Here is a 15,724-nt window from a genome sequence, read left to right as displayed (position 1 = left end):
CACTACTAATTGCTGTTAGTTCATTGAAAAGAACAGTTTGTGCTTATATTGCTTGATCAATTTTTCATGCTTGTATATTCTAAGTAGTTGAACAACTGAACAACTACTTAAAAGATAACAATATCTAAGATATTGACCATGATTAATCTCCTATTATCATTGTTTTTGAAATTTTCTATCATTGTTTTTATTGTTTTCTCTTTTTAAAATAAAATTTAAAAAGTGTATAGTGAAGTGTATAAAATATTGAAAGAAAATCTTACCAACCTAGAATTCTGTGTCCAGCAAAATTAATCTTCAAAAGTGAAAAAGACATATAGACTTTCTGACAAACAAAAATTAAGAGAATTTGTTATCAGTAGTCCTGCTCTGCAAGAAATGCTTTTTTAAAAATTACTCAAAGAAAAGGTAAATGCAAGAGTTCAGAGACTCAGACATATGTAAAGGGAGAGAAAAAGAAGGCAGGAATTAAAGCAAATAACATGCCTTGATTTCTACTCCTAATTGATAAAACAAATAGCCTGTTCAAAATAATAATAGCAGCAATATTTAGTAATCATAACTTGTAGATAAGTAAGTGATATGAGAAATTATAAGGAACAGAAGGAATTATGTAAATATTCACAGGGCCTAGGCTTCTCCCAGAAAGTGCTGCAGTGAGCAACAGGCTTGGATTATCCTTGAAAACTCAAGGATAATCATTCTGTACTAAAAAAAAAAAAAGTAAAAAACAAAAGGATAAGAGGCAAGAAAAATAAAATCCTCCATTAAAACCAGAGGAAGCAGGAGGGAATGGAGTATAAAAATAAAGAAGAAAAGAGTAAGAAAATAAATAGAAGTTGGGCATGATGGTACATGCCTATAATCCCAGCATTCTGGAGGCTGAGGCAGGAGGATCACTGAGTTCAAGTTTAGCCTGGGCTACATAGTGGGTTCAAAACCAGCCTGAACTACTTATTGAGACTCTTTCTCAAAAAGCAAAACAAAAGATTAAAGACTACAATACAATAACAAATGTTATATATGACACAAATCCAGTTGTATCAAATCACTTCAAATACAAATGGTTCAAGTAAAACAATTAAATAGTGAGGCTGTTAGCATGGAAAAATCCAAAGCCAACTATCGGATGCTTATAGCAAACCCACCTTCAATGGAAAGACACAGCTACATTAAAAGTAAAATTGTTGAAAAAGATATAAACAAAAGAAGGCAGAAGTACTTACATAACCTTAGCAGAAAACAGACTTCAAAGTAAGAACAGTTGTCAGGGATAAGAAGGGGCATTACACAATCAAAGGTCGGTTTCACACACAATATTTAATGTGTGTTTGTCTAATTATACTGCATGAAAACACACAAAGCAAAGCAAAGACAAAAAGTAGAAGAATCCACTGTCACTGCTGTATATTCTAAAATCCTCTATCAGAAAGGGACGTCTCCCAGGCAGAAAGGTAACAAGAACACAGTGGAACTGAGCCCTACATCACCAAGTGGGTCTAATTAACAGTCATAGAATATCCCATTCAACAGCAGCAGAATACACATTCCTCTGAATCTCAGATGGAACTTTCACCAAGAAGGGCCACATTAGCACAATAAAACACACATCAAGTGACATAAAAGGGAAAAAGGCTACAATAGGATTAGCAAAGAGCAAATAGGGAGCAAAGAGCAGGGCAAAACCATTTGAAAAACACAAATTTGGGCACAATTTGTGCCCACATTAGGATTAAAATAGAAATCAATCACAGAAAGACAGTTTACAACTCTTACAACACTGAAAGATTAAACAACCCAATTCTAAATACAACACTGATCAAAGAATGTTTAAAAATTTAAAGATATTTTAAAATAAAAGCATATGAAAATATAACTTATCAAAATTTTCAGGACTGATGGAAATTTTCAGCATTGAATGCATATGAGAACTGATTTTAAAAATACAGTGAATTTAATTTAAAAAGTTATGCTGAAAGACACATTGCCATTAATCCTCCTCAAAATACTCTCTTTCACTTCAGATGTATGTCACTTTTTCCTTGCCACATTTGAAGTTGTTTTGGTAGTCTTGTCTTATGAATGTCTTCAGTTATACTTCCCTGGCTGCCTCAGTGCCCTTATTTAACTCAAAATGTTTCCTTTGCATGGTCATCTTGACTTTGGGTAATAGCCCAAAGTTGCATGGTGCCAGATCCACTGAACAGGTGGATAAGGACACATGGTAACATTTTTAAAAACTCACTTTTCTATTAGATGGGGCTTGGTAGCAGCACTCACTGTGTTTTTTAATCATACCTAAAAAGACTACACCTGACCATGTGGTTCAGAAGCCTTTAGAACTAGTTTGCAGAAGGACTTTGGAAAAGCAAAGCCTAAAATGCTATAAATCAAGCCTAACAGGTAAGAGCTAGAAGACTGGATTGCTGTCAGGAATGCAGACAGTCAAGGCCAGGCTCAGGAGGTTCCAGCTGGAAATAAGGGCTCTATTACCAAGCAAACTAAAAGCTACAATGTTATGCTCTTGCAAACAAATTTTTTTGGTTTATATTTGCCCATGTCCTGAGACTGTAAAAAGTTGAGTTTAAGGGTGGGGGGTGGATAAATAGATCTGGTAGAGGAATTTCAAGGCAGCCAAGCATTCAGGCTGTGGCATGGATGCTGATGGCCACTCTAAACTAGACTTGTAGTAAAAACTGGGAGCAAAGAGCAGGGCAAAACCATTTGAAAAACACAAATTTGGGCACAAAAAGAAAAACGTGCAAAATTGGATCCAAAGTAATTGTGGTTGCTGGAGAGACAAGCATCATTAAAAAACACTAAATACTTTCAACAAGAACAAGAAAAAAGATAACTTAAGGGAATTATATGAATCAGCAAAACCCCCAGGCACTGCAGATTTAAGACTGTAAAAGCAGAAACCTTTCATTTGAGAAAAGATCCCCTGGGCTCATGCCCTGCTTGAGAAGGGCTGTCTAGAGGACTGGTTTCCGGGTGTTATTTCACCATATTTAGCTATCCAGGCACTGAGAGGCCATGGCACCATGGCCCAAGGGGTCCTGGCTCCTGCTCATGCTAGCAGCAGGCCTTGGCATTATCCAGTTGATACTGGCTTTATGATCATGTGGAATGCAAGGGTTATGGGGTCATAGAGGCTTTGACCCAAATTTCAAATGAAGCCTGGGAGTCTAGGTGAGGAGTCTTTAAGGGAGCAGTTCATGAATGTGAGAGAATGAAGCCAAAATTGCAGTGGGTACCCCAGGAAGTAGGAGATACCAGGAGTGTAGAACATCTGCCAAGGAAAGTCACAGTAGTTAAGTGGAGCCAGATCAAGAGAAAGGCAAGTACAAAGAGCATGGGGGGGGGGGGCTACCTGTAGAGAGGTACAAGGGTTTAATATTTGCCCTGTTGGGTTTCAGTCTTTCTTTGGTTCTGGTATCCTCCTATTCCTCCCTTTTAAAGAGGTAATGTTTATCCTTTGCCATTGTACATTGGGAGTACATTATTTCTTTATTTTTAGAGGCTCATAGCCAAGAGTTTATCTTGAATTTTAGAGGAGACTGACTTGGACATTTTATTTTATTTTATTTTATTTGTCTTTTTTTTTTTTTTTTTTTTTTTTTTTCGTTTTTATCGGTACCAGGGATCAAACTCACGACTGCCTGCTTGCAAGGCAGGCGCTTATACCGCTGAGCTAAATCCCCAGCCCCGACTTGGACATTTTAGCAATGCTAAAACTACTAAGACTTTGGGAAACAGATTATCATATTTGGTCTTATGTGGGATAGCTGTATGAAGCTAGATAGAACTGTGACCTTGTGTTTATTTAGAAATTAAGTATGGCTTAAGGACACTGTTTGGGTAGCCACTGACGAGGGGTAGGAGGTGCCGGTTAGGCCAGATTGTCAAATAGGTTGGTTTAGGAGCGCCCCTAGTGGATTAGTAAAGCGTATTTCTGAATGTACCTTGGTGGAGTTACAGAGGTGAGATTTGGGTTCAATACCCAGTGCTTCATCCCTTCTTCTTTGGTGCTTATTTCCTGCTCTGCTTTCCAGCTGCCATGAACAAGGCAGCTTTGCTCCACCAAATCCCTCTGCCACAATGCTCCTGCCTTGGAACAAGCACACCATGCTCTAAATTCTGTGAATCTGTGAACCAGATAAACCTCTCCTCCTTTAAATTGTTGGGGATCAGGTTATTTGTTTTGGTAACAGAAAACTGACTAATAGTTAATGTTATAGTACAAAGTCAGTTGCATTTTTTTTTTCTTTTCAGTGGTATGGGGATTGAATCCAGAGCCTGAAAGTCACAGTGAACTACATACCCAGACCTTATTAAATTTTCATTTTTGAGACAAAATCTCACTAAGTTGCCCAGGCAAGACTCAAATTTCCAATCCTCCTGCCCCAGCCACTCAGAGTGATTAGGATTACAAGTGAGTGGCACTGAACCCAGCTCAATTGCTTTCTTACCATAAGTGAACAATTACAATTCAACGTTTAAAATACTATGCCATTTACCTCAGCACCAAAATGTTAAATGCACAAGAAATCAAAGATCTGCACAGACAGAAGATAAGACAGGAAGACTCAAATTTATTAAGGTGTCAGTTCTGTTCAACTCAATCTGTAGATTAAACACAAACTCTAACAAAATCTCAGCACCTTGTTCTGTGGATATGCCAAACTTATTCTAAGGTTTATGTGGCAAAGCAAAAGGCTCAACACAATATTGTAGGAAAACAAAATTGGAACACTGACATCATCTGACTTCAAGACATGCTTGAAAGCGACAGTGGTTAGGACAGTGTGGTGCTAACCAAAGAACAGACAAACAGGGAAGAGGCATATGAGAGAGCCCAGAAACAGACCGACAGAGACACACCGAATACTCATTCTGTGTGCATGGAGGTTCCATGCCGGCCCGACTCATCTTAAGAACTTGCCAGATTCTCTTAGGGACGCTACACTAACACAGCTAACACAGCTCACATGGGCAACATGTTCCCAGCATGGACAGTGAGAGATGCCATGCCACCTGCCTTTGGGAACTGGACACTGTATGGTCATCGCAGAAAACCGCGCGCCATGATTGCTTGGAGTATCCCGGAAGCATAGAACCAGCAGGGCCCAGGCTCAGAAAGAGATCCCACCGCCCACTCACTGCCTGACCTCTTACAGGGAATTCCAAAGCTGGGGGATTCCAAAGCTAGGAGTGGGGAAGGAACTGGACCAACAAGGACCAGGTTCTCCAACACTTCAGGCTTCGGGGAGGGGAAGTTTTATTTGTTTGTAATTAAAGCCTAATCTCCAGGTTTGTGAAACATTAACGAATTGGTAAATACTGCATTTATTCGAAGGTGCAAGTTGTAACTCTCCTTGGAGGCGCAGAGAGTGCGGAGGTCTACTAGATGACAGATAAATGGCAGCCGAGTGGTGGATCACAGGTCATGGGAACAGGTGGAGGGCACAGAAGACAGGATGGATGGTTTTAGGGTGGAGGGCGCTGCATAAGCTCCAGTACGCCCAGCTCAGCGACCAGAAGCCTTGCTGGCGGAACGCGGGTGCGCTTCGAGCGGTTCCCACTCACTCAGCTACGCGCTGGGAATTACTCCCAAAGCCGCACAGCCTGGCGCCGCGTCCGCTCTGGTGAGGCGGCGCTGTCCCCGGTGGCCGAGGTGGCCCGCGGCCGCGGGAGTCCCCTTCAGCGCACCCCACTTCCTCTGCAGAGGCCGTAGATCCCCTAGAACCGCTGCAGTTTCCTTCGCCAACCTCGCGCCGGCCGGTCCTGCCGCCTTCAGTCCCCGCGCTGTTCGCCGACGGCTGAGGGCCGGGAGGCGCGCGCATTCCAGGCGGCGGGCGAGAAGCGACCTAGAGACGAAGATAGCAGGGGAAGGGGCCGCGGGGACGGCGCTGGGCCCAGGGTGCGGGACGCGGGTAGGCGAGGAGCTAGGTGCAGACGGGGTCCGGAGCCTGGAAAGGGTGGGAGGGGAGAGGAGGAGCGAGGGGAGGGGAGTGTCGAGACCCGGGTGTGGGCGGGGGTGTGGGCGGGGCGTCGTGTCGTGAGCTGTGGGCGGGGACTGGGCGGGGCGTCCTGTGGTGGGGGCTGTGGGCGGGGACTGGGCGGGGCGTCCCTCGGTGGGGCTGTGGGCGGGGCGGCGGTCCCCTGCCCGGCCCGCGCCCAGCCTCGGAGCTCTGGTAGCTGGGGGCGCAGCCGCCGGCGCGCGGGACTAGGTGGCACCGCGCGCGGGATGAGGGCGCCGGAGCTGCTGACCTGCTGCTGTTGCTGCTGCTGCTGGCTTCTGGTCCCCGTGAGTACCACGACCTCTGTGCCGGTGCGATGCCCGAGGGGTGCGCCCCGAACACGCCAAGGGTCTGGGCCCCAGACTTGCGGTCCGCGCCGCAGGGTTGGGATCCAGCTCGGTTTGGACTTGTGTGGAGCTCCCGGGAAGATCGCGTTCGGGTTGGGTTCGGATCTAATCGGATTTGGGTCGGTTCGCGCTCTGGTCGGGTTCCTTCGGATTCGAGTTCAGGCTCTGGTTAGAGTTCGAGTAGGGTCCAGTCCGGGCTTGAATTGGGGTGAGTCGGCCCAGGTTCGGGTTCCTGCCGCCACACCGGCCCTGCGGCGGCCGGTCGTCGAGCGCTCCGCCACCTGGTCCTTGTCACCGCGGATGCCGAGGGGACGTGGCCGGCAGGGAAGTTTTCTGTAGGAAACCGTTCTGCCTGTCTCAAGAGCGCCGGTGGAATAACAAACTGAATACAAGTTTGCTGTGTCGTTCTCACGAATTCTTCCCTTAGTTTAAAAACCTTTTTGGGAGGATGGCAACCTTCTCTTGCCCACTCACGGGGAGCGCGTGCATGTGGGAACAGCTGCGGGCCGGTTGTCCCGGGCTTCTCGATCCTCTATGCTATGAGAGCAGAGCCAAGCCTGGCTGAGGCAGTATGAGAAATCTGGGGTGACGGTCTCTAACCTGTGGGATCCTCATTAGTCAGTGGGGTCTGCACACTCAGGTAGTCTTGGGTATTATCCTAATGTTTTTGCCTTTTAAATCGACATAACTTCCCCACGTCTGAGATTTAGACCTAGACGTGTTTAAATATGAAAAACACAGTATGCTTGAATCAGGAGTCTACCTTTAATGGTTGTGTAATAAATAAGGAGCTAGTAAAACTAAAGAAAACGCAGAGTTTTTTGTAAGGGGATAAATGTGACAGAATGATAGAGCATTAAGTTTCTTTTAGTTCTGCTAGGGAAATAGATTCCTGATTGGAATTCTTGGCTGTGTCAATAGTAGGATAACTAAACATAGATGACCATGATATTGCCAAGAGTGTGATGCTCCTTGGTTGCTATTTTAGTAAAATTTTGGTAAGGAGAGGAGGATAGATTAAGACAGACCGAGAGAAAGAGAGTAAAGAGAGACAGAGAGAGACTGAGATAGGCAGGCAGAAGGCAGAGATAGAACCTAATGAGCAACAGGGCCCTGGGCCAGTAGTGTAGGCCCTTACTGAGGTTGGCAGAGGCTAAGAAAACGAGCAATCAGAGTGTGATATCCTCTGATACTGGAACCTCATGTGGCACTGTCTTTCATATGTCTGTAAACACCATCAGTGACAAGTTTTGCTACATCGGTAGACCCCACAATGGTTCTGACTGGAAATTACCATTTTCCCTGAAGTCATAGTAGTGGATTCTCTTCCTGCTGCCCCCTCTCATCTTTTTAATCCTTCTGAAAGCTCTTTCACACCAAATTCTAGAGTAAAAAACTGATTGCAATTTTATCTGCGTTCATAGGGTTAAGTTTTGGACGTGTCCTGAGGCTTTTAAAAATGTAGCTATCCTATTATGGCTGTCTGCAGCAGACATGGAGAAGCCCTCGGAGAAAGCAAACTGGCATCTCCAAGAGTGGTCCTACAAGGAAATGTGCGTTTGATTTAATCAAATCAATGTGAAGTGAAAGGTTGAGTATTGAGAGGAGTGGCTTAAAGGGCTCTGTGGTCCCAAAATGAGTTCTAATGACATATATGTATTCTGTTAGTTTATTTTCCTACTCAGAAAAAAACTCCACTAGGTATTATATCTGTTTTATGAAACATTTACAAAATAAATGGTAAGGGTTTTGTAAATAACCATGCCAGAAAAATGACGGTGATGGCTTCTAAATGAATTTCTTTTGTGGAGCAGCTTAGAACTGTGAGATTTTAGATTCTTCTTGTAGAACTTCTGCTTAGGCAATTTGTAGTTACTTCTCTTTCTTATAACCTTGGACAGGTGTATGGCATTCACCCAGAATGCCGATTTCATCTGGAAATACAAAAGGAAGAAACAAAATGTTCAGAGCTTCTCAGCACTCAAACCGAAAAGTACAAAGGTAGGTGGTAACGGGAGGAGGTAGGCTGTGCTCGTGGTATGTGGAGAATGTCTGACTACCACAGTTCGGAGCCCCTCTCCTGCCAGTGGTGAGGTGTCTACCTCTTAATGGCAGGTCCACTTTCCAGAGGTTTATTAAAACAGTGGCAAAACTCATGCAGGACTGTGTCAGTGAGATTACCACACCAACCTTTTAAAACAAAACCTTAATCCTTTGATGGCTTCGGTGATTTAAGAACAACAGCAACAGTGACATAATTTCATGGATTTGTTACGCTTTGCAGGCACGGCTTTACTTTGCCATAGGAGGAACATTAATCCACATTCTTGAACTTTAAAATCTTAGTCGGGTCACAATGATTCTTGTCCAGTGAAAGACAGTAGAAACTTATCAGAAAGTGAACAGGGACATGGACTTCTGTTTTCATGCAGAAGACCTATTGTGAGTACTGTGGACCTGCAGGCATGCTCTGAGATGTGCAGAGGGCTGCTGTGGGTTCCACAGCACAGGCTCATGCTGGGGAGACTCTGGGTCCGGTTTGCCGTTCACTGATAGTGAAAGACTTCTGCCTGTAAGCTTCTTTTCTGTACTCATGCCCTTGTTTATCTTCTTCAAAATGAAATTGAAATGAAATTGAGACTGTCATGACAGCCTGATACCCTGCCTGGTAGAGCAGAATAGGAGCCATGTAGGTAACTGGGTTTTTCTAGCAGCCACATTAAAATAGTAAAAAGAAATGTGAGATTACTTTAATAGTGCATTATATCTGCCCAAAGATGTCTGTTTATCATTTTTATCTATAACACTTAACATTAAAATTATTACTTTTACATTTTTCCTGCTTAGAAGTCTCAGAAGCCTGGTGTGCTTTTGCACCTAACAGTACACTGCCATTTGGGCCAGGCAGCCAGTACTCCCATGCTGAATATAGTGGCTCTAACTGTTAGAGACAGGCATCTCTGCCCTCCTCGACCCCCATGTCCTCATGTGGAAAATAGCGATCTGGCTCCAGGGCCTTTTCCAGCTTCAGAGACAGTGCGTGCTGAGGGATGGCTCTGGGGACCAAACTGGGTGAGTGAGCTTATGGCTGTGTGATCTGCTGTTTTCAGTGAAAATCCAGATAACCCTAGAAGACAGGGCTTGAGATCATGTGCTGTTGGGGTCTTGAGGGACAGCCCTCTGTCCCTTCGCTCACTACTCCCTGAGGAAAAGGAGGTTCCAAATGGTCTGGCTCCCTATTTTCAGAGTGCTTACCAGAAATACAAACTTTATGTAAAATATTTCAGTTTTTTAAAAACTTTGCAAACAGTGCATTCAAAACAAGTTCTGCAGGAGCAGGCAGACCTCTGTGGCCAGCACTGCCTGCTTCAAGGGTGATGGCAGTGACTTCTGCTGGGTGTCCTCTCCGAAGATAAGTCAGCGCACTGAAAAGTACTCTTCAGAGAGCATCTGTGAGCATCAGCAGGGACCTGGGCCTTTGTTCCTGAGGTGCAGAATTCTTGCACCAGTGTGGCTGAGTAGAGTGAGTGAGACCCAGGCCGCAGAATGCTGCCTTTCCTGGATGCAGCAGAAATCTCACTCCGTTTTCTTGTGATAGGAAGTGTTTGCTCTTAAGTTCAATATCACCTTGTAGCAAAGATATGTAATGTGTGCATCTGATTTGTTCCACCTCTCTGACTGGCAGGATGTGCTCTGGCCAGCGGCCCACTGTGGAAAAGCGGAGCTGACCGGGCCACTGTCCTCAGCTCAAAGACAGACTGTGTCCACAGTGCTTCTTCTTACTCTTTGAAATATGCATGGCTCAAATGCCAGGGATATAAATAGTGGTGAGCTACCGGGATGGAGATACTGCAGGTGATAGGAACCAGAGTCCACAGCACATGACCCCAAGCCAGCTCTGAGCAAGACCACACCATGTGAGCAGACATTTGTGAGCAAGCTTTTGCTTCACAAAGTCAAAAGAAGTATTTTTCTGTGGGAATCACTTTGAGATTCCATAGTGACAATAAATAAGTGTGAAAGAGCAACAGAAATGAGAAAAACTGATTTTCTTTTCTTTCTTTCTTTCTTTTTTATTTTTTGTCTTTTTGATACAGGGTTGCACTATGCAGTTCTGGTAGCCTTGAGCTCACTTTGTAGCCCAGGTTGGCCTTGAACTCATGGTGATCCTTCTGCCTCAGCCTCCCAAGTACTGAGATTACAGGGGTACACCACCACACCTGGCTTCAATTCCTTTTTTGTTTGTTGGTTTTCTGTGGTATTGGGGCTTAAACCTCAGGGCCTTCTCACTAAGCTATATCCCCAGTCCCTTTTCATTTTTGTATTTTGAGATGGGGTCTCACTATGTTGCCCAAACCATGCTCATATTTCCAATTCTCCTGCCTCAGTCTCCTGGAGTGCTCGAATTACAAACCTGTGCCACAGCTCACAGCTGCTAGTTTTCAGTTCTAGTGAGGAAATTTCTATGTCTCGTTACATGATTGTGTTAGTCAGCTTTCTGTCCCTGTGACAGAATACCTGAGAAGAAAACCTTAAAAGAGGAGAGGTTTGTTTTTGGCTCCAATTTTAGAGGTTTCCATCAGCTGGCTTCTTTGCCGTAGGCCTGAGATGAGGCAGAGCATCATGGTGGAAACCTGGGTGGGAAAAGCTGCTCACCTCACCTCATGGCAGGTAAGAAAGAATCAAAGAAGAAAGTCCGGAACCAGATACAGCCCCCCAAGCCACACCCCCAAGCCCTCCCTCCCACCAGGCCCCATGCTCCTGCTTCTATTGCCTGTGATAATGCCCTCAAGTTATAGATGAATCCACATGTGAATAGACCCTCATGATCCAGTAAACTTCCAAAAGCGCATCCTCTGAACACATAGAGACTTTTGGAGAACATTTTAGACCCAAATCATAACAATAATGAATCAACAAAACTCGTAACAAATTAGAACAAAGACCAGTTTCAGTGCTGAATGCTTTTAGAGGTGCAGAATTGAGCTGCTCTGTCCCTGGAGGAGTAGATTACAGATTCGTCACCAAGCCCATCTTAGACTTGCCACCTTGTGGGTGCAGTGCTCAAGGCCATAGATGCCTAGAGACTTGCCAACACTGTCTGTGCCTCCCCCAGGGCCTGCAGTACCCTCCTGTGACTTCATGTCATCTCCTGCCTACCATGGGCTGCAGCAGTGTTTGGCAGAACAGTGGGGACAGCTGCATTTTCTAGGCAGTTCCTTTCCTGCATGGCATAGTGTTGAAGCATGCATGGCAAATACTGACTCAGGACCAGGCCACAAAAGGTGCTAGTCTGAACAGTTGGGCTTAATTTGTTTTAAATAGAAGGTACTAAATGGACCAAGGTCTACGTGTTAGGAACTGGGAGGGGCTCCCACTTGCAAGTTAACAAAGTAGCTGTCAACCATGGTTTCATAGATGCCAAAAGAAAACACAAGATCTGGGGCCAGGAACCAGAGACCAGAGATTTACTACTTGTGGTTTTACACACAGCATGAGTTCGTGTCCTCAGGGTCTCATGACATCCATTCAGGTGGCTGTGTTCATAAAGACATTTGTATCACAGCTCAGGAAACCACTACATCTACTGGGGGCTACTGGCCACCGTACCCTCTGTGCTCCAGAATGGGTGCCTGTACCATTGAACAGCCAGGGGAAGGTCAAGATTACGCATCAGAAAGATGAGGTGCCCGTGGGGACAGCTCCACAGGCCAGGTGACTCCACAGGAAGCTGGATAACCTTTACTGCCCAGGGATATTACATGGTCACCGTACTGGCCACCACTCACTGTGATTGCTACACCTTCTACCACATCATCCTCAAAGAGAGGTAGGATCTTGTTTCCTGCTGTATCCCCCAAATCTTTCATTTATCATTTTTTCCCTTTTGGTTTTGTGAGACAGGGCCCTCACTAGGTGGTTCGGGCTGGCCTCAAACTTACGATCCCCACCAGAGTGCTGGGGTTACACGTGTGTGTCACCAAACTTGGCTTGCACCCCAAGTCCTACAGGCTTTAGAAACGTATTTTAGAAGCTTTTGTTTAAGGAATTAGTGAACATTCTTACATTAGAAGTTAAGTGAGAGGCTAGGAATTAACCTTAGTTGTAGAGCACTTGCCTTATGTTTGAGCTCAAGAGCTGCATTCAGTGAACCCATCAATAAAAAAGAGCAATTTGTTCACATGGGAAAATACTGTTTAAAAATATATACGGTGAGAAGCATCCTCACCAGACCTCACTGCAGCCAGCACCTCCCAGCCCCCCTTGTGACCCCGCACACAGCACCTTCTGTCCTTTGCATGCACACTGCTGACACACAATGTGTCCATTTATTCTGATTGTCATTCTCTTCTTTTTATGTTGTAGCTTTTAGTAGTCCATCTTCAGACTGTTCTGGATTCATTCATAAATTCTGTGTAAGAGCTGTATAAGACTCTGGCGTGTTCCTTTGGTTTCTCTCAGGCTCCTGGGCAGCTGATGTTATTTTGCTACAGATGGTGTCCTAGTTGCTAGGAATGAAATATTTCACCACCATTTGAAGAGTGACTTCAAGATCATAGTATTGGAATGGCCTCTGGTGGTCCAGTAGCTTCTCTTTAAGCCACATTCTCATCTCTTATGTGTTAGAGGTCACATCAGATCTATTTGATGACATCCCTGAACTAGATAGACAACCAGGTCTCCCCAGGGTCTGCAGAGCTGTCTTCACAGTGTCTTGGAAGCACTCAAAACATACGTGGCATCCCAGCTGTGTGGGGGCTCAGTTCCCTCCTTTCCCTATTTCCTCTATGTTCCTCAGTGACATGTGCACCTGACTGTAGCCCGGCATGTCAACCAGCAATCCACACGTTGACAGCTGTGTTGGCCACTTAGATGCTGCTGTCCTTCTGCTGGGAAGGGCTTTGTCCCAGAGCTGGAAGGAGTTTCATAAGGAGACAGCCACTCAGTGTACACTGTGACTCATGCCAGCGCAGTAAGGTGATAGCCGCTCCATCCACCCCGTGGCTCCTGGGAGTGCCATAAGGTGACAGCCGCTCTGTCTACGCTGTGACTCATGAGACAGCCATCAGATAACAGCCACTCTGTCCACACTGTGGCTCATGAGAGCTCAACACAGTGAAGGTCGCTTGGCCCACATCATAGCTTGTAAAACCGCAGTAAGGTCAGGGTCACTCTGTCTACACTGGCTCATGAAATTGCCCACAGATGTCAGCGAGCATTAGTAAGTGCTCAGTACTGAAAATCATAAGACACTTGGCTGGAGCTCATCTAGAAAGCCATGTGAAATCAGTGGGAAGGAGCAACCCACTGCTTAGGATCTGTCCCGGACAGGTTATCATTACACCCTGAGCTGTGTCTTTGTCTCCTAAGTAATCTCTAGCCCCACAGCATGGGGTAATCTTACAGCTATCCTGATTGTCTTCGAGAAGAATACACCACATTTTGCCCTCCACCTATTTCAGAGTATGTTCCTCTCATCGTTCTGACAGTCACTTTGGGGATTTCCCTCAAAAGGCTTCCTCTTCTCTGCTTCTGCCAGTAGCAATTATTGTCATTCCTAATTGCAGCTTTTGTAAATTGGCATTTGGCACCGTACCCACCTTTGCTAATCTATAAATGTATTTCTCCTTGTCTTATTTGGAAATAGTTTAAGGACAAATAATGTAAATTTGCATCCTTAGAACAAAAAGAAAATACATCCTTCATGTGGCAGAATTCGTATAGTCATTGTTCCACTCAGCGTGCCAGGACTTACTGCGACTCAGAGCAACAGGGTATTTGATTGTCGACCACCTGAGCAGGCAGTCTCCAGTGAGGTCTGCAGAGGAGCCCAGGTCCAAGGGCACTGGCAGTGTGGCCATCTGCAGGTGAGGGTTCACTGCCCTGTCACCATGCTCTCCCCCTCAGGACCATGAGATCTGGACCTGGGGCAGTCATACTTTGCTTCCTCCATGTTCCCACAGGGACCTCTTGTGCCATGGTTCCCTGATAAGCAACTTCCCAAAGACCACTATCTGCATCTCTACCATGGGCCCAAGCTCAGAAAATAGACTCCACAGAGTCTGTCATGCTCTTCATGGTCAGCTTATATGGCTGTGAAGTGATTATACCAAGTGTCCAAGTGACACCAGGTATTCGGAATGGTGTCGCTGTGAGAGGTCTCTGAGCAGAAACCCACAGTGAGGTAGTGATGGAAATACTGCCAAAATACTGACATCTCACCTCGGAGGCCCCTGTGGGCTGGGACAGAGGTTGTACACAGCTGGATCTAGGCTCCAGGTTATGAGAAAGATCTTCAGTATGCTGGCCCCCCAAGCAGGGCAACTCTACAAGAGATGCTGGCTCAGGTCCTGCAAGAGCCTAAGAGAAGACAGTGTCCTTTGTGAGCCTGAGTGATGCCACGGCTATATGAGGCTGGCGGGAAAGAGTTACTTACAGGGGCCAATCCAGGTCAGAACAGATGGCTATAGTTCAGAGGACAAAGAACCTGCAAACAATTTCTGTTCCCAGTTCCATCCAGCTTTTAGCTCCGTGACAGCATGCATAGAGGATCAGTGGCTTTAGGCCAAAATGAAGACTATAAGTTTTTCTAAAGGACTTCAAAATGTAGAACTCAGAGGAATCCCAGAAAACTCTTTGCCCAGCCCACACCTTATTGGAGGAGACAGAAACCTGCCTGCATGAGTGATCCCCATACAGGTGAGCCTGCATAGGTGAGCCCTGCACCAGTGCAACCCCACACAGGTATAGGCCCACTCAAGACAGCCTCACAAAGGTGAACCCCATGAGGTGCAGCCCAATGTGACTGATCTCTACACAGGTACAGGGACAACAGGCACAAACACTCACAGGGCAGCCCAGAACAGGTGTGCTTTGCACAGACCCAGGAACACACAGGTGAGGCACACAGCAAACCCTGCACAGGTGCAGCCCCACACAGGTGATCTCCACACAGCTTCAGGTCCACCAAGATAAGCACACCTCAGAACCGATGGCTGTGTTGTCATCATGAAGCCTCTGCTATTCCTAAACCTGTCAGTGGCTACCTGCGTTTTCATTTCAATAATTCAGAAATAGTATCAGTATCTTGTAATCTATTGATTTTCATCCAAACTAGTTATGTTTGGAAGCAGGAATGTGTTGGATTCTCTAATTCTAATTGCTCTTTACATATTCACTAATCAGCATTCTCAAAGTCTCATAGTTTCCTCATCAATTGAAAAAAAAACAAAAATTCTTCCTAAAAAACCAAAAATCAAGCATATTTTACCTTGTTCAGTACTTAATAACTATGTATCCTGTGAGACAATTATTTCATCATAAGTATAGTGCATATTTAAGGGCTTACAGATG

The 15,724-nt window shown here is 45.3% G+C and overlaps 1 protein-coding gene across 1 annotated transcript in view; it reads left to right on the top strand.

The window, feature by feature from the left end:
* Nucleotides 1–8,278: 8,278 nt before the first annotated feature.
* Nucleotides 8,279–15,724, top strand: part of Vipr2 (vasoactive intestinal peptide receptor 2) — a gene marked incomplete at its 5' end in the record, with an annotated part of 52,117 nt that continues 44,671 nt past the window's right edge. Inside the window, 1 exon segment of the mRNA NM_001173121.1 lies at nucleotides 8,279–8,371. Coding sequence (NP_001166592.1) covers nucleotides 8,279–8,371 — 93 coding nt within the window.

This window comes from Cavia porcellus, unplaced genomic scaffold, assembly GCF_034190915.1.
Source record: "Cavia porcellus strain 051 isolate PalLab524CR breed Dunkin Hartley unplaced genomic scaffold, mCavPor4.1 scaffold_6, whole genome shotgun sequence".
NCBI classification, from domain to species: domain Eukaryota; kingdom Metazoa; phylum Chordata; class Mammalia; order Rodentia; family Caviidae; genus Cavia; species Cavia porcellus.
Note: the sequence above shows the minus strand (reverse complement) of the source record. Positions and strands in the feature narration are given on the sequence as shown.